The sequence below is a fragment of the Vulpes lagopus genome, chromosome 3 (genome assembly GCF_018345385.1).
Source record: "Vulpes lagopus strain Blue_001 chromosome 3, ASM1834538v1, whole genome shotgun sequence".
Lineage (NCBI taxonomy): Eukaryota > Metazoa > Chordata > Mammalia > Carnivora > Canidae > Vulpes > Vulpes lagopus.
Genome location: NC_054826.1, coordinates 127,366,668 through 127,384,901, shown reverse-complemented (window position 1 = coordinate 127,384,901; position 18,234 = coordinate 127,366,668). Strand labels below are relative to the sequence as shown.

At 57.3% G+C, this 18,234-nt stretch overlaps 1 protein-coding gene and 1 long non-coding RNA gene across 2 annotated transcripts; both read right to left on the bottom strand.

Annotated features, from left to right (window-relative positions):
- Nucleotides 1-660: 660 nt before the first annotated feature.
- On the bottom strand, nt 661-8,112 carry LOC121487103 (serine protease 27-like). Its single transcript, XM_041748546.1, has 6 exons — nt 6,849-8,112; nt 4,264-4,290; nt 3,481-3,664; nt 2,476-2,747; nt 2,073-2,242; nt 661-1,616 (listed from the first exon to the last, which is right to left on the bottom strand). Exons 1-6 carry the CDS (start codon nt 6,895-6,897, stop codon nt 1,326-1,328), a joined length of 993 nt encoding a protein of 330 aa, XP_041604480.1. The 5' UTR covers nt 6,898-8,112; the 3' UTR covers nt 661-1,325.
- Nucleotides 8,113-12,316: 4,204 nt separating this feature from the next.
- On the bottom strand, nt 12,317-14,971 carry LOC121488059. Its single transcript, XR_005986972.1, has 3 exons — nt 13,848-14,971; nt 13,029-13,281; nt 12,317-12,601 (listed from the first exon to the last, which is right to left on the bottom strand). It is a non-coding gene; the product is annotated as an uncharacterized LOC121488059 (long non-coding RNA).
- Nucleotides 14,972-18,234: the final 3,263 nt, after the last annotated feature.

The window sequence follows — 18,234 nt, the reverse complement described above, 5'->3', positions numbered from 1 at the left end:
GGGGGTGGTGGGAGTCCTCAGGGCACCAGAAGGCTGGGACAGCCGATGAGAGGAGGCGGAGGTTGGGGGGGGAGGTTGGGAGGTTGGGGGGTCCTCCAAGGAAGCCTGGTCTTTGTCCGGTTCCCACAGTGGGTTTCATTTTGGCCTCTCAACACAGAGGCGGCAGGGGGTCTCCCTCCAGAGACCAGTTAATCTTGAAGCACCCCCCACCCCAGCCTGGGGCCTGAGGCTTTTTAACCCCCCAGAGGAGGGTGGGGGGTTCCACCCAGGCCAGCCTGTGTTCCCAGAACTCGTCGTAGGGCTGCTTTCCGGACCCCCGCAGCCTAATCCTTCTCCCACCCCTACCCCCACCTGCAGAGCTGGGGGCTGCTGATGGGTTCTAGCTCATTTCTGCGTTCTCGCCGGTCCTTGCACAAACCACTGAAGACTCTGGCTAGTGTGGCCTGGACCCAAAACCCTGTGGAAGGAGGAGGGAAGTGGGTCCTGGCCTTGGCCTGGGCAGGGGGACCCTATCCTGCTGACCTCCACGACCTAGGCTGGGGACTCGTGCTGGTGCCTGCTTCCCCAAAATATCGGGGGTTCTGGCTTCCTGGGATGTTGGGGCTGGTGGCCCAGTAGAGCTGTCCCTGGGCTGCTGCAGGGGGTCTGGAGCCTGGGAGGGAGGCACGGGCAGAGGGCCCTGGGGCAGGGTCCATGTCTCTGCCTGTCCCCTCCCTCCCTTCGGTGAGTTCACCACCACCCAGTCACCCCTGGGAGGCAGGAGGGCCCAGTGCCTCCAGTTCCCCACAGTTCTGGACTCACCCCTGGGAAGTCGAGACTGAGGGAGGGGGCGGAGGAAAAGGAGCTGGGGGCCGTGGGGGGACCCCAGGGCAGCGGGAAAAGCCCTTGCTCCTCCCCTGGTGGTGGGACAGCACAGCCATGATGTTAGAGAAGTCTTGGGCTGAATCAGACACAGGCAGGGGCGGCCATGGTCTCCACTGGGCCCCCATTTTTCCCGCTGGCATCTGGTGCTGCCCCCAGGGTGATACTCCTGATGAAGACCATGTTGGCAAAGATCCTGAGGCAGGGAGGGGAGCAGGGAAGCCCCTGTGAGCGGATCTGGGGACGGGTGTCCAGTGCACCTGCTGCAGCTCCCTTCCCGCCCGGGAGCCTCAGCCCCCACCCAGCACCACAGCAGCCCCCCCCACCTCCCTGAGGCACCACAGGGCAGCCAGGTCTGAGGTCAGGTTTTTATTGGAGCATAAACATAAATAAAAAAACAACTGGGCATTTGACCAGAGAGGATGGGAACGATATTTACAAATGTACACTGTGGGTCCCGGGGCTCAGAGGAGAGCCAGGAGGGCCGTGAGGACTGAGAGGAGCATGTGGGCCGCCAGGCAGGGCACAGAGTCCAGGAGGTGCTGCTGGACCCGGGGCCCCCGCTTCTGGCCACCCGACTCGGCCTGTTGGAATTGTAGGTTTGGGATGATGCGATGGATCCAGTCATGGTGGGAGGTGACCCGGATATAGACACCTGGGCGGTTCCGGCGGGCACAGCCCTCACCCCAGCTGATGACTCCTGCCTGCAACCACAACCGGCCCACCAGGCATACCAGGGGTCCCCCCGAGTCGCCCTGTGGGAGAAGCAGGGGCGCGGTCAGAGCCCCCAGGCCCAGGAGCCAGCTGCTGCAGCACACGGGTACGCGCGCACTCTGGTCCCCGGCCCTCCCCTCAGCTCCTCCAGGAAGGTCCCTGTCCAGGACCCTGAGCCTGGCACCTGCTGGCTGGTCCTTCCTTCTCTGGCGGGGGGAGCCCATTTCCCAGCACCCCCAGAACTGCCTGCCCTGATTCACCTTGGAGGGGCTTGTTCAAAGTTTCTGGCCACGCTGGACCCCTGAACCGACCATCCAGCCTGGGTGGGGCCCAGGAGTCTGATTCCCAACTGCTGGAATGCTGGGCTGTGACGCGACCCACGGCCCCGCCTGCAGGGGCCTCCTGGTCCCAGCCGGGCTGGCTCCCCCTCCACCTGGGCCCGGCCTGGATGTCAGGAGCCGGGCTCGGCCTCGGGCACAGCCCACGCCAGCCCCTACCTTGCAGGCGTCCTTCTTGCCCTCGGCAAAGCCGGCACACAGCATGTCATCCTTGATGGCTTTGGGCTGGAGGCCAGCCTCGGCGTCCTTGCTGTAGAGCAGGTTACACTTGGGCGTGTCGATGATGGGCACTGCGAGCTTCTGCAGGACCCGCGGGCTGGGCAGGTGGTCTGGGGACGAGAGACAGCCTGCAGCTCAGCGCCATCTCAGGGAAGGCCACCGCTCTGCGGCCCACGCCTTGCTGTCCCCCATCTGCTGCTTTCCCACCCACTCCACCCACGAGGAGAGATCCACGAGCGCCAGTATCAGCAGAAAGAGCGCTGGTTTGGAGCAGCCCCCCCACAGACAGCCCAGAGCCTTCTCCAGATCTGTCTCCCACTCTCTCGCAGCGCCACCCCATTACCTTCCTCACTGGGGCTGCCCCAGCCTGTGACCCAGCAGCTCATGCCGGCCTCAAAGGCCACTGAAGGGTCAGGCACACACACGGGGAGAATGTAGTTGGTGAAGGTCACAGGCGCCTCCAGCTCCACCAGCGCCACGTCGGCACTGGAAGCCATGCCCCGGTACAGGGGGTTGCTCTCCACCTGCTTCACGCGGGCGTACACGGCGTGTGGCCCTGGCCTCACCAGCTGCCGCACCCCAAGCAGGACCTGGTACAGGGAGGTTTCAGAGGTGCTGGCAGGAAAGAGCAGAGCTGCTGTGAGACCTCCCCTCTCGGTGGGGGCCCAGCAGAGATCGGGGAGACGGAGGGGCCGAGGGTGTTCCTCTGCTACAGCGCCTGGGCGCTCTGCACGCTGTCTTCAAAACAGTAACATCCAGGGGGATGCGCCTTACGGGGAGAAGCCGAAGCCACTCCCCCTCCTGCCCGATGCCCAGCTCTACACTCGGCCAGCCAGGTGGTCTTGGGCAAGTCACCCCGCAAGTTCTCCGTGACCCAGTGTCCTTCTCTGTCAAATGGGGCCAGTAACAGTCTCTAACTGAAAGTGTTGTAAGAGGGGCCACCCACAGGGTGCATTCGGGGGCCAGCCCACCAGCCCTGGGCAAGTGACACCCTCCCCGCCCCCCGGAGCCCACACTTCTGAATTTAAGACTGGAAGTCCTAAAAATTGCAGCGCTGGGGGGAGGTGAGATCCACGCTCGGGAAGCCCTGAGGGTCTGAGGCCAGCCAGCTCCTGGTTCGGGGGCCTGGGGGCCTGGGTGACCTTAGACGGGGCCAAGAGGAGGAAGGGACATTCCGCGCCAGCCCAAAAGCTCCTCTGGAAGCGGAGGCCCAGGCAGAAGGGGCATGTCCTGGGCCCGAGGTGTGGAGGGGGCAAGGGAGAGGGCAGGCACCCCCCGAGGGCCCCCCACCCAGGGCTGGTGGCTCTGTCTGAGGTGCTGGGGTCCCGTGGGAGGGGGGGTGACTCACTTGGAGAAGCAGTGCGCCGCCGTGAGGACCCATCGCTCTGTGAGGAGGCTGCCCCCGCAGAAGTGGCTTCCGTTGCGCTGGATGCTGACCTGCCAGGGCCACTCGCCCTCCAGGGCGTCCCGGCCGCCCACCATCCGGTTCAGCATCCTCGGCGCCCGCACACTAGGGCCGAAGCCAGGAGGCGCTCACTTGGGGCCCTTGCGGCTCCCAACCCCACACTCTAGCGTCCGGTTTCTCCCCAACCCTGGGTCCTCCCTACCCTTGACCCGCGCTGAGCCCTCAGGCAGGTCAGGGCTGCGGGTGCTGGGTCACAGGCACACCCCTCCGGACTTGGGAACGTGCCCCTGCCCTTCACCTCTGACCTGGCAACGTCAGACCCACCTCTCGGTCACGAGACACAGAGAGGGTGCCGGCGAGGCACGTCAGGGAGTTATCCCGGAGCCCGGCAAGCAGGCTCCCAGGGGGGGCCCCCGCACACAGGTGATCCCAAGGGGTCTGCACTGTTACAGCAGAATGGTCTCCAGTTGTCCTGAGCCTCCTGCAGCCACCGCCCGCTGCCTCGGGGGGCTCCCGTGCCATCTGCGCTGCGGGGCAGACTTCCCTCCGTCCCCCGTCTTGGCTCTAATGCTGCTGAGCCACAGCCATTCCTTCCTTTGGGGTTCCCTGTACCCCACCTCTGGCTTCTGGGTCTCACTCTGGGGGACGGTGAGCCTCTGGCCCGTCTTGCAGCCCTCAGACCAGCCCCCGCCTCTGGCCCCCCATCCAAGGGCCCTGGGTGCTTACCGTGTGATACCTCGGCTCCCTGAGCACCTGGAGGTGAGAAAAAAAGGTGGTCAGCCAGCTTTGCTGAAGCCTGCCCACCGCTGGCCAGAGTAGGCCTTCCTCTGCTCCGCTCCCAGCCTCCTGAGGACACAAGGACGGTCCCCACAGGGACCCGGCAGGGAGGGCCCAGGGCACATCTGCAGGGGCAGACTGCCTGCCGCACGGGAGCCCACTGTGGCCTGCCTCGGGGGCAGGACAGCTTCTCACCCCCCACCCCGTGCTGGTCTGGAAGCTCTGGGCCTGTTTGGGCGCTGTCCCCTGACCCTGGAACACGCTGGAGCTGGGATCGGGAAGAGGCCCCAGAGCTGCTCACACATAGTCTGTTCTCCCTGGAGTCTCACGCAGGCGTCTGTGGTCCCAGGGTCGTGGGGAGAAGCCACCTTCCCCAGCTGAGGGGACAGGCAGCGGGGTCAGAGTAGGGCCCGTCTCCCCGGGATCCATCTCGATGCAGACACAGGGCCTACTCTTGGGCCTCACGAGAACCTCCTCCCCAGCCTCGACACCCCAGCCCAGGGCCAGCAGCACCTGCCGGTCTCCCCGCGCCCCCAGCACTGCATCTGGGTCACGGGGGGCGAATCTGATCAGAGCTGGGGCGGCTCGGGACGGCTCCCCCCCACCTCAGCCTGACCCCTTTGGAGACCAGAGGGTGTGGCAAGTTCGCTCTTGGACCCCAAGTAACCTGTCCCACAGGGGGGAGAGGCAGGAAGCGGTTGGGCTAGCCCCCTACAAGGACCCTTTTTCTCCCTGCTGGACCATGGAGCGGAGGAGGTGGACCCTGGAGGCTGAGCAGGCACAGGCAGGACTGGGCACTCTTCACAGTAGGGGTGCCAGGCGGAAGTGTGGGGCAGAGTGCTGTCTGCACTAACGTTCTCTCGGATTCCTCCCCTCCCTGTGGAGACTTTCCAGGGTCTTCTGGTGTCCCCCGCAGCCAGCCCCCTCCCCTCACACCCAGGATCAAGCACGCACCCCAGTGGCCTGGTGGGCCCCTCCCCCACCTTGAGTCTGCAGAAGTCCTCAAAGCAGCTGTGTGCAGCTCTGCTTCTCATTTAGGCCGAGCCCTCTGACCCCTGAGCGCTCGCTAATGACACCCCTTTACCTGGGGGCCCTTTCCTCCTGGACTCTGCTGGCCCAAATACTGTAGGTCCTAATCCAGATCAAGGCCTAAGTGAAATGCCACTTCCTCCGAGCAGCCCTCCTTGCTTCTGCTGTCTGTCTAGGAAGCCTGGCTCCTCTGCTTCTGAGCTCGCCATCCTCCCGCTGGGCCACGCAGAGCTCTGCCCACCCTGCCGTGGAACTGATAATCATAGTCTCATCTCACCCGCGGCCCACAGGGCTCCCCCCTTCCAGGGGGCCTGAGCCCAGGGATCGAGTAGAGGGACAGAAGAGCTGTGGGGGCGGGGCGGACTGGGGCGGGCACTGTGGAGCGCTAGGCTCTGCGGGGCCGGGTGCCCAGGGGTGCCGGGCACCTCGTGTGGGCCCAGGGCCCCCATGCTCCTGCAGCTGGTCAGGGCTCAGCTGGTCGGGGGAGACCCGAGGTTCTAGGAGGTGGGGGTGACGATGTTCTTGAAGGAGCCCATGACCCCTGCACCTGGCTGTGAGCCAGAAGCAGGCAGTGACCGGGATTACTCACCCCGCTGGGAACAGTGGCAGCTTACACCCCTGCTGTAGATCGGCTCCCCCAAAAAACCTCACTATCCTGTGCCAGGAAGCCAGGAGGCAGAAGCCAGGGGGAAAGGGTTGGAGGGCCCTGGGGAGCCCAGGAAGACTGGAACCCCCCGCCCCCCACTGAAGTGTTGCCCTGGTGTCCTCGGACCCCTGGTAGGAGGTCTGGAGCCCCAGCAGAGTCCAAGCCTGGGGTGACCTGGCCCAGCCCTGGGAGGTGACTTGAGGACAAGGAAGTGAGGTGGCACCAGGCCGGCCAGGCTAGCCCAGGAATGCGGGAGGGTTTCCCTGGCAGGTGGGGTTCCCCGGCTGCCATCTGCCGACCCTGAGCCAGGACCGGGAGAAGGGAAGGGGACACAGACTTGCTCTTCCCCACACACCCTCCCTGTCTGGTGGGAGCAGGAGCCTGCTGCACCTGCAGCTCCCCACTCCCAGGTGAGCCTCCCCTGGCCCAGCAGAGGGTGACCCAAGGCTTCGGAGCCCAGGGGCCCCAAGTTCAGATCCTGTGCATTGCAGCCCGTGTCTGTATCAGGGGACAGGAAGAGACTGAGGTGGGAGGAAGCAGAAGCCCCAAGCCCAGAGCTTGGCCCCTGAGCGCCAAAGACAAGGTAGGAGTCAGGGGAAGGAGAGCCCCCCATGCTTCTGCCTGAGTCCTGGGTCCTGTGCCCCCAGCCCCGTCTTGCCTTCTGCGGGTCACAGCCCCAGGAGTGAACCTAAGAGCCTTCCCACCTGCTCTGCAGGGCCCCCGTGGGGTAGGAAAGGGATCTTGTGCGGCAGCTAAAAGCCTGTCCAGGGAGTGGGGAATTTGGCTGGAGCTCCGGGCAGGTCAGAGGGCGCCCCTCTGCGTGGAGGGGGACCGGCTTTCTGCATTGTCCAGTACTCACCAAACCCCAGCAGCAGCAGGAGCAGGGCCAGGGCTGGCAGGCGCCGCATGGTCTCAGCCTGGCTGGGGCACCGGGCAGGGGACAGTGAGCCGGAGGCCCGTGAGCACTAGCTCCAGGCACACGGCTCCATGAAGTGGGGTTTTATGCTGGAGGTGAGTGTCGGCTCGGCTATGCCGCCAGACCTGTCGGCCCGGCCTGCCCAGGTCCTCTCAGCCGGAAGGAGGTGCCCCAGAACTCAAACTTCTCCGTGACCTGTCCATGAACCCCGAGGCACCAGATCCCTCACCCCAAAATACCGACGGGTCGTGGGGCCAGCTGTGCCTGCCCCATTTGGGTGCGTGTGGCCTGGGATTCCCCGAGTCCTGACCAGACATCCCCCCACCTCGCTGGCCCCAGGCCCCGCCTAAGCCGACCGCTGCCTGCCCGCCTGACCCTCCGTTTCATTCATTCGTTCACTGGTTCATTCATTGATTTATTGAGCATCCACTCCTACGCGGGCATCCGTGGACAGCTCGGTGCGGCCTGCGGCTTTGCTGCTAAGGGCAGGAGAGGTCCAGCGCCCCCTCCCGGGGCTGCGCCCTCCTCCCGCGTGGCGGGCGGGGGGCTTCCCGGCATCCGCGGGCCGGGCCGGCGGGCGGGGCGGAAGCGGGTTCTGGGAAGGCCGGGCCGGGAGTAGCGTCCGGGGCGCCCCTGGCTTGGGCGCGGCCGGCCGGGCTCCTGGACGTGCGGCCGCGGCGGAAGCGGCTCCGGAGGAAGTTATTTGGGGCACGGGGCTGACGTCAGAGCCGGGCTCGGGGCGGGGTGCGGTGGGCGCCGGGCGGCAGGCCGCGTCTGCCTCAGTTTCCCCGCCTGCGGTGCGCGGACCGGGAGCGGGTGTGGGGAGCACTGGGTGTGCTGCGGCCCCGCCCCCACCCCCCAGTCCCCAGTCCCCGGCCCGTCCGCGGGGCGCCGCTGGTCGGCGCGGGCCTGCCCCCTGGTGGCCGCGGACTGCGGGGCGCAGGGTCTCTCCCCGGGACCCCCGCCTCCCCGCGGAGGGTGTGGGCCATCGCCCCCCTGCTCATCCTCCCACCCACCCCCCCCACCCCCGGCGCTCGGCTTCCTGAGCACACGCGGTGCCCACACTTCAGCCGCAGCCCCCGGCGTGGAGGCGACCACGAGGCACACTTTAAAGGGAAAAACGGGATCCCTGGGTGGCTCAGCGGTTCAGCGCCTGCCTTCGGCCCAGGTCGTGATCCTGGGGACCCGGAATCGAGTCCCACGTCGGGCTCCCTGCGTGGAGCCTGCTTCTCCCTCCGCCTATGTCTCTGCCTCTCTCTCTCTGTCTCTCTCATGAATAAATAAAATCTTTTTTAAAAAATAAAGGGAAAAACGTCTAAAGTGTGGAAAGTGTTTCCAAATGAGAACCAATCTGACTAATAGGCTTTGCTGAGAAGTAGATGCAAATGTAAGCCGCGGCGGGAGGGGCCAGAGCTCGCTCGGGGTCAGCAGGTGGAGCAGGAATGCGGTCTGGCGGGCGCAGCTCCTCCTCCCGGTGGCGGGCGGGCTGCCGGCGTCGGGCGGCGGGGCTCAGCGGGGCTGGGTTTCAGCTCTTCCCCCTGACTCGGTGACTTCACTGTGGCCAGGATGTTCCAAGAGGAAAATCCTAAATACAGGAGAAGCATTAAAGTGTTAATGGGCCACGTTACATGTATAGTTGCAAACACAAGAAACCAAACAAAATAAAAACTAGTCTGGCAAGGAGAATTCAGTAGTACTTATGATGAAAACGTTTTAACTTTTGTAACAACAGCAGCAGCCACATCCTCCAACTCCCAAAAGAAAAGGCAGCAGAATGTTCAGCAGCGACAAGCTGGGAGCGTGTCTGTCATTAGGTGGGTTTCCTTCAAAAGCAGGCGGACGGGAAACCGGCCTCGATTCATGGAACAGGAGGGATGTTCAGAGGACCTTTGGTGAGCTGGTGGGCCCGGTCCATGGGAGCTTCTTTCTGTGATGCTCCAGTTGAAGGAAGAGAGGCAGGACCCAAGGTGGTGTTGACGGTGATCCTGCTCATGCCCAGGACGCTCTGCCTCTCCCAGCAGTGCCGCCACCTTCCCAAGTCCCCAGGATGAGTCGCCTGCTCCAGGACTGTGGCCACCAGCTAGAATCTCTCCCCTAAGGAACCTGGCGGGAGGGCCAGAGCTCCTTTTCTGCCCCATTCAGATAAACCGTCCCAGGAGAGGACATAAAGCGGCCCGTGTGTCCTGGCCCTGGGATGGGTCCAGGCAGGTCAGCTGGCCTCCACGTGGCCACAGGATAGAGTTTGTTAACAGAAAGGAGGAAGAGGGAAAGATGTTGATGAGTAAGAAGCACACTCTCAGTAAGCGGGAGACATTAAAATAAAGACATTTTCAGAAAAAAAAAAAAAAGACATTTTCAGGCACATCTCAGTAGCCCCCACACACTGTTCTTGGGAAGCCCGGACGAAGGATGTGCCCTGCGGGAGGAGTGCACCAAGCAGTGGGGAAATGTGGGCCGAGGAACACAGAGCTGAATCGCAGAAGAGTGGTGAGGGGAACCTCTAGGATGCCGGAGAAGGGGTGTGCCGGGGTGACCGCTGTGCCCCACGCAAAGGGCAGCCAGGCCTCACGGGGACACCGGGACACAGGGACACAAGCAACAGGCAGGCCGACATCATTACCATCGTGCCCTCTGTCACTGCAGTCTTTTCGCACTGATGAGCCTACCGGAGGATGTGCTCCACCAAAACAAATTGGAAACGGAGGCAGAGGAAGACATGGGACCCGGACAGGGCGTTCAAGCCGGGAGAAAGGCAAATGGAATTCCAAGGATGACAGTGAAGGGATGTCCCAGACAGGAGGAAGTCGGGCGTCCCAAGGAGGGATGCAGCCAACAAGGAGAAGTGGGAACTTAGTCCCTAATGGGATTGACCTTGTAGGGCTTTGGAAAGCGAGGGTAGGTGCAAACAAAAATGAACACCCCCGACAAAAGCAGTCATTAACTTCAGGGGGCGGGGGTCAAGTTAACAGAGGAAGCAGACCCAGGAAGTAGGCTGCGAGGCCCACCCAGGGCCCCCAAGGCCTCATCCCGTGCTGCCATCAGCCCACCTCGAGCTCCAGGATCTTGTCAACTAAACCAAATTCAGGTGCGGTGGAGCCTTCACGGATGTTGCTGCTCCCACTCTGAGGACCTGCAAACCTGAGTTCACCTGGCCCACCCAACACCCCTGGCGAGCCAGGGGCAGCACAACCGTCGTCCACCAGCACATATAGCAGTCGCTGGTCGACTTCTGAAATCCAGCAGGCATGTGCTGCTCCTTTCTCCGCCAGGGAGCAGGGGGTGTGGCTTATCCGGAGTCCCTGGCAGTGGTGCTCCATGACCCTCCATGCCACCCTCCAGGCCGTGGGCTCCAGTTTCCGAATCATCCGTCCTCCATAGGAATGGTCCCTGTCCATAGTGGAATAGCTTCCTCTGCTAACCTTTCTTACCTGTAGAAAGTGAGGAATCGGGGCACCTGGGTGGCCGCGTCAGTTGGGCATTTGTGCATCTGCCTTCAGCTCAGGTCATGATCCGTGAGTCCTGGGAAGGAGCCGCGTGTTGGGCTCCCTGCTCAGCGGGGATGACTGCTTCTCTGTCTCCCTCTGCCTGCCCCCCTGCTTGTGCGCTCTTTTTCTCTAAAATAAATACATAAAATTTTTTTTAAACTGTGCACCAAAAAAAAAAAAAAAAAACTGTACCTGTAATTTATCTCTCACCCAAATAAGAGTTAAAACCAACAATTAGTTTTTTATTTTTTTTTAAAAAGTATATTTATTTATTTTTGAGAGAGCATGGGAGAGGGGCAGAAGGAGAAGCAGACTCCCCCGCTGAGCCGGCAGCCAGACATGGGGCTTGATCCCAGGACCCCTGGATCATGTCCTGAGCTGAAGGCAGACGCTTACCAGCTTACTGAGCCACCTGGGCACCCCAACCATTAGTTTTTAAAAGCCACTTGAGGACATTGGCCAGTCTGACCTTTGGCATTTGTTGACCTTGTTAGGTCTTGGTTGACTGAAATACCGAATACAAAATACGCTCCGCTTGTCTCTCACAATGCTTGGGATCGTTCTCAGGCCATTCTGCCCTTCTGCACTCTGATACATGGTGCTCAGATGCTGCCACAGAACCGTTATTCTGAGCAGGCATCCAACGAATCACAGCATGTCAACAAAAGACCAAAGCCTCAATGGTCAAATGTGGTCTTTTAAGAGCTTGTGGGATTTTCTTCGGGAGGGGGGGTGGTGTTGAGAAAGTCTAATAAGGGAAATGGTGCACAACTGGGTGAGCAGAAAAGTTGCTGTCAGGACGAGGCCAGACATCCTGTGACCTGTCATCTGTGTCCACCACGTGATTGTCAGGATTTTCTCAGAATCCATAAACGAGGGCATTGTTTTCTTTGTTATCTCTACAAAACCTACTCAGGGACAGAACGACCAGACCTGCTGATCTGCTAATGAATTTACCTCGAAAAATGTGTAAAATAGATTCACCTTTGCTAGACTGTATCGTCTGTTTATCCTTTCTCTTTTTCTCTCTTATAAATATTTATTTATCTACTTATTTATTCATCCAGCTTCATTGAAGTATAATTAGCAAATAAAAATTGCATATATTTACAATGTACAACGTGGCTTCGTATATGTATACATTGTGACATGATTACCACAATTAAGCTAATTAACACATCCATCACCTCCTGTAGTAACTTTGTGTGTTGTGAGAACACTTGAGGTGTAATCTCTTAGCAAACTTCAAGTACACAATGCACTATTATTAACTACAGTGAAGGAGCTCTATATTAGATCCCTAGAACTTATTCATCTTATAACCAGAAGCTTGTACTCTTTAACCAATGTCTTCCCATTTCCCCCACCCCATAGCCCCAGCAACTACCACTATGTTCCTGTGACCTTTTCAGATTTCACATATAAGTGAGGTCATACAGTCTTTCTGTATCTGTGATCTTTCTGTATATAGTGTGTATATCCTAACAAATACACACAAATGTATCTTATTTCAATGCCACTTCAAATCAGTGGGGAATGAAATGATTATCCCGTAAACACCACTGAAGAAAAATCAGCAAATATACAATATCTCTGTACTTTCCATCATTCACAAAAATGGTTTTAAAACCCTAAACTATAAATACATTGGAAAAAATATAGAAGTGTTTAGAACCCTGGAATGCACAAACCGAATGCCAATGCCATAAAGATGAAAATATTTAAATGTAGGGGATCCTGGGTGGCTCAGCGTTTTAGTGCCTGCCTTCAGCCCAGGGCATGATCCTGGAGTCCCAGGACTGAGTCCCGCATCAGGCTCCCTCCATGGAGCCTGCTTCTCCCTCTGTGTGTGTGTGTGTGTGTGTGTGTGTCTCATGAATAAATAAATAAAATATTAAAAAAATAATATTTAAATGTAAATGCTATTCAAAGACAGTTTTATTTTTTGAATTTGTCCTATGGAATGATATTGAGTCATACATTCAACTAGACAACAAATTTGGGTAAAATTTTTTAAAAAGTGTGTAAATGAGAGATAGAGAGTATCTGTGTGTTTGACGAGAGTTTGGGGCATAAGGGGGTGGGTACCAGATATGGAGTCAGGAGCCTTCAGCCATACTGTGTGCAGTCTTCCTTTCTGGTGGGAGCACAGAAGGAAGGTGGGAGATACATCTGAAAAGTTGAGTGTCACTGCAGACGCGGAGTTCATGTCTGGAGAATAATGGGGAACACATCCTGACCCCTCTCTGTCAGGACTGGCTCCTTGACCCCATAGCCCACGTTCCTACTCAGCCTCAGCAGCCATCTTCCACACCCACCCCCACCCCCACCCCCACTAGGCCCAGCCTCTCTGTTCTAGCCCAGTCTCCTAGGCCCTCTACAAACACTGGCCTCTGCCAGGGCGAGTTTGTCAGCCCAGGAGCTCCACCCTCTTCCTTCTTTTGACAACTTCTCTCTGCCTACAAGCCCCACTTGTCCGGGCTGGGTGACAGCTTCCTTACCTCCTCCAGAAAGAATGAGTCACCCCTTGGCACTTTGATCTGCGTTTTTCAATGCACTTATCACACTCATAGTAATTGTCTGTTTATTATTTCTTGCCCCATTAGTGAACTCCCTGGGGTCATGCATTGTGGCTCACCCTCATCTCTGCAGCCCTATACCTCCTCAGGTCCACCACAGTGAGTACTGAACAAAGTCCTGAATGCACAGGCAGGTCTCCTGGTGTCTGTTCATTTCCTCTCCTCAGCGTGTCCTCCGTATGGGCCTGATTCTCATCCAAAAGCGAAGTTTGCATTATATCACTCCAATTCAAAATCCTTTCCTGGCTGACATTCACCAGGGAAACTCCTTCGAGTGTTGGCATTCAAGGCCTTGCCCATGTGCAGTGAAGGCTGTTAGGACAGTTAGAGAAAGGTCAGGTGAGAGTCACAGTCAGGGTCAGGGTTAGGCAAGCTGACCTTAAGTAAACTGACAGCCCAGGGTAGCACATAATTTCCTCCCTCCCTTCTTCAAACATACACTGAGAACCATGGTCAGGACCTGCATTGGGCCTTAATAAAGATGAGGCTGATTCCATTCCTATGCTGGTCCCAAAGAAGCCCGGAGCCTTATTTTCTTGAATGTCCACCCTGGCCACTGTCTGACCCAAGTGATGTGCTGGGGACTGCTTAAGCAGCAGCTCTGGGGAGTGGGGTGGGGGTGTGGTGATTGCCAGAATCCACCAATTTTTATAATGAAAATTGATAAGGGCCCCTGGATGGCTCAGTCAGTTAAGTGTCGGCCTTCGGCTCAGGTCATGATCTCTGGGATCCTGGGATCGAACCCCGCATCGGGCTTCCTGCTCAGCGAAGGGTCTGCTTCTCCTTCTGCCTCCTCTCCCACTCATGCTCACTCTCTCAAACAAATAAATAAAATCTTAAAAAAAAAAAAAAAAAAAAGTTGATAAAAAGGAAACCACCTTTAGAATGCAGTCAGGACGCCAGCAGGAGGCGCTCTCAGCCCCGTTTCTCCGGAAGAGCCGCCCCAGCAGGGAGAGCCACACCTGGCAGGCGGACGCTCCTTTACTACGGCAGCGGGAGGAAGCTTTCCTCCTGCCCTGGCAACGGCACAGCCAATGGGAGACTGCCACAGCCCAGCCAATGAGAAGCCCCCATACTTAGACCTCCCGGCTTCCTCCAATGGCCTGAGAGTTTACAACAGCAGGATGCTCGCGGCCCCGCCCACGGCCTAACCTGGCGGCGTGAGCGGCGGGAACCTTCGCGTCCTCGCTGCGGTCGAGCTACCACTACGGCCACTGACTGTGGGGTCGAAAGTCAGGTCCCCAGGCCCGCGGTGCAGACGCGACACGCATGGAAACGTCAACAACAGGTCGCAGTGAAGGCAGCGCAAGGCTTAGGAAGAGCGGTTTTATTCGCTGTTTTTAAAGTGCTCAATCCCGAGAGGACGGAAGTGTTTTCAGTTACGGCTTTTAAAGACCCTGAACAGGGGGCGGCCAGCTCGGTGGACGCTGCGTGTCCCGGGGGCCGCGCCCTCCTCCGCCCGCTGCCCCACGCGTGGCGGCGCCGCACGCACACCCCCGCCCGGCAGCCTCTGCGGCCGGAAGTCGGCCGGCGCCTTCCCGGCACGCCCCGCGCGGTGGGCGACTTCCGCCGGCGGCGTCCCGAGTCCCGCTGAGTCGGTGCGGAGGGCCGGGCGTGCGGAGGGGCTGCCTTCTCGCCCCGTGGCCGACCGCGCGGGGCATGGTCGCCGCTGGGCCGCGCTTTCTGCCGCTTTTCTTCCTTGCTGGCGGGTGGTGCTCCCCGCCGCCGTCCGCGCCCGCCTGCCGTTTGTCTCGCCCCGGGAGAGCCCGGTCTTGGAAGAGTTGAGGCGGGAGGAGGTGGGGTGCGGGCGGAGGGTGGAGGTTCCGGGCCGGTGTGAGAGGGCTTCCGGATGCGGGCTTTATTAGGATTGGGGAGGCTCGGCTACACAGCTGAGGATTGTTAGGCACGTGGTTCGGGATCTGCGGTCCCGGTAAGGTGATGGTCTTGGCCTTGGAGCTGCAGTTGGAGCTTAATGCTACCTGTTGAAAGTTGTGCAGTTGGGGTTTTTTGCTTTTTTTTAAGATTATTTATTTGAGAGGGAACACGAACGGGGGGCAGAAGCAGGTCCCCCGTTGAGCAGGGAGCCCGACATGGGGCTCCATCCCAGGACCCAGAGATCATGACCCCAGCCAAAAGCAGATGCTTAATCCACTGAGCCACCCAGGCGCCCCGAGACTTGTGCGATTTTTTTTTTTTTTTTTGACTTGTGCGATTTTTAAATGGATTTTTGTGAAGTCAAGAGAGTCCGGTTGTTTGCAGCTTTTGTTTCCCTGGGCAGGTGTTCCTGGCATGATCAAGCCCCAAAATACAGTCAGGTTACTTGCTTCACCCGTGTGAGTCACCAGTCATGGTCCTTGATTAATTGTCCTCAAAGGAATCCTGTAAAGGGTTTGCTTCTGTGTAGGATGGGGGTCATATTTCAGGGTGGGGGCTTGCCCCGAGAAGGCAGCTCGGGTTAGCCTTCCAGAATTACAGCACCGCGGAGCTCATAAAAAGGACTGAGTCCTGAAAATCACTTCTTATTCTCACATAGGAAGAAGGAGCTGCCAAATTGAAACGAATAGATGCTTATTAATACCTCAGAAGCATTACTGCTCCCCAGCCAGCTGCAACCCACAGCATATTTAGGGGCCCATTGCATTTACTCTGGAGAGAGGTGTGTGCCTGTGATCCATGCCCTGTGGTCAGTGCTTCGGAAGTGAGAATGCTCCAGGCTTATCGAGATCTTGCAATGGCCCTGGGGCATCTGACTCCTGGCCCGTGCTTCCCCGCTGCTCCCATCTGAGCTCATTTCCTCATCTGTACAGTGGGGAGGACGATGCTTTGAGCAGAATAAGGAGAAAGTGAGGCCACATGTTGAGTATGGCAGCCCACCGTTGTTGGAACCAAAGTCCGCACGGTCCTGGAGCTGCGACAGGAGTCACCGGCCGGGGCTGCTCTGCGTATTATGCATCTAGAACAGATGGAGGGCCCAGAGTTAGCAAGTTAGGTTGGACTTGGGAGGCTCCAGGTTGGGAGCCCGCTGGAGAAGTGGACAGGATATTAACCCCTTCAGCTCAGTCTTCCTTCCTCCCTTTGCCACACTGCTCCCCACCCATGCCCCCCAGGACAGGTGCAGCAGCAACATGAAACAAACTCAACCGGTTTTAAACAGATTTAAACAATCAGAACAGGCTCAGGAGGCTTAGAGGCCCCTGCCTCAACAGGCAGTAACTTTTTTTTTTTTTTTTTTTTAACATTTCTTTGAGAGGACAGAGGGAAAGAGAGTCCTCACGCCAGGGAGCCTGACATGGGGTTCATCCCAGGACCTGAGCCAAAATCAGGAGTTGGCTGAGCCACCTAGACACCTCCAGGCATGAATTTTTCAATTGTTTGAGTTTGGGACGGTCTCGGGGAGGGCTGGAGCACCTGGGCATTTGGGGCAATTGGGCTTAGGGATGTGGCTATTTACCAATACGTAGCGGACATCCAGTTTGGGCCCTGTCAGAGCATCCCGGCTGAAAATCTGCCTGCTTAGGGAGCATGGGGCTTCAGTCCAGGCCCTGGCATGTGAACGACAGGGTCTCCTGGTGAGAGCTGGGGTCTCCCAGTGAAGCCTCGGCTTCCCGGGGCCCCTGGACATTTGAGTGGCACCCGTATGGAACTTTGCTAGGTGTGCAGGTCTGCCCATCTTAGACTTGGGGAAATCTTTCCCCTTCCCTGTTCCTAGCTGACACATTTCCTGTCTGCTCGCTCTCCACACCAGTGCTCCCCTCTTTCACAACACCTTGCTGGCGAATTCAGCCCTGACACCACATCATTAGCAACTGGGGAGCTAGTGCTTCATTCCTTAAGGGCAAGGAAGACAACCTTCAAACTGCCAGGACACGAGGAAAAATATTTGTATTCTCTATTTTTCCATGGTAAAGAAAGGGAAAAAATAGAAATCACTACACAACTCTAGAAAAGTCTTTTTAGAAAAGAAAGTAGTTTGACGATACATATCAAATAAGTTTATAGCCTAGTGATTTCCCTACTAGGGATATAACTTGAGGAACTAATCAGAGATTTTTTTTAGGGGCACCTAGGTGGCTCAGTGGTTGAGCCATCAGGAAACTGCCCAATACGTTACATTTTAAAAGCAGATTGAGGGCAGCCCAGGTAGCTCAGTGGTTTAGCGTCTGCCTTCGGCCCAGGGCCTGATCTGGAGACCCGAGATTGAGTCCCACATTGGGCTCCCTGTGTGGGGCATGCTTCTCCCTCTGCTTCTATCTCTCTGTGTGTAATAAATAAATAAAATCTTAAAAATAATAAATAAAAGCAGATTGAAATAATAGGGAAAAAATAGAATTTGTAGCTTACTTTATTAAATACAAATTTGTAAACTGTTTATTTAATCAGTTGATTCCATAAAATTGCCATTATGTGCCAGGCACTGAGAGGTATACTAGTAAGATCTTAAAAATGTAATTTTCAAGGGGTCCTTGGCTGGCTCAGTCCATAGAGCATCCGACTATTGATCTCAGGGCTGTGGGTTCAAGCCTCACACTGGGTAGAGAGATTATTTTTTTAATTATTCTTTTTTTTTTTAATTTTTAAAAATGTAATTTTCAAAAAGGTAAAGGCATGACTTCCAAATAAATATAAAATGGGGATGTGTCAACATTTTAACTCATTAATGAATGAGGAAACCAAGAGTTTGTCAAAAGTGGTTTAAAGGAGAATCTGAAGGGCAGCCCGGGTGGCTCAGCGGTTTAGCGCTGCCTTCAGCCCGGAGCCTGATCCTGGGGACCCGGGATCAAGTCCCGCGTCGGGCTCCCTGCATGGAGCCTGCTTCTCCCTCTGCCTGTGTCTCTGCCTCTCTCTCTCTCTGTCTCTCATGAATAAATAAATAAAATCTTTAAAAAAAGAAAAAAATAAAGGGGAATCCGAAGAAAAGACATCTATAGGAAGTCAGGAGTGTGCTAATTGGATGCAAAACTGGTCAGTATGCTACAGAGCAAGAAAACTGTAATGTTCAGAATCCTCTTTTTCACGGATGGAGGGGGCAGACGAGGTAAAACAGCCTAGTTGAAGGCCATCGTACAGAGACCCTCCTAGAATCAATGCCTTCGGAGGACCTGCTCTCTGAGCACCGCTCTCCACCGGAAGTATGGCCATCACCGTTGCATGTCTCAAAAAGTCTTGGGGTTTTTCCCAACAAATGAGAGAAGCTCCTGGCCTGGTGGAACTATCCTTCAATCTAGTTGATAAACATACAATAACTTTTTTGATATTTATTTATTT

Excerpts from the sequence above, each read along its gene's own strand:
- LOC121487103 (XM_041748546.1), bottom strand. The coding sequence starts at position 6,897 with ATGCGGCGCCTGCCAGCCCTGGCCCTGCTCCTGCTGCTGCTGGGGTTT. Across the intron at positions 2,243-2,475 it reads GGGCAGCCCCAGTGAGGAAG|ACCACCTGCCCAGCCCGCGG; the intron begins GTAATGGGGTGG and ends TCTCGTCCCCAG. Across the intron at positions 1,617-2,072 it reads GCAAGAAGGACGCCTGCAAG|GGCGACTCGGGGGGACCCCT; the intron begins GTAGGGGCTGGC and ends CTTCTCCCACAG.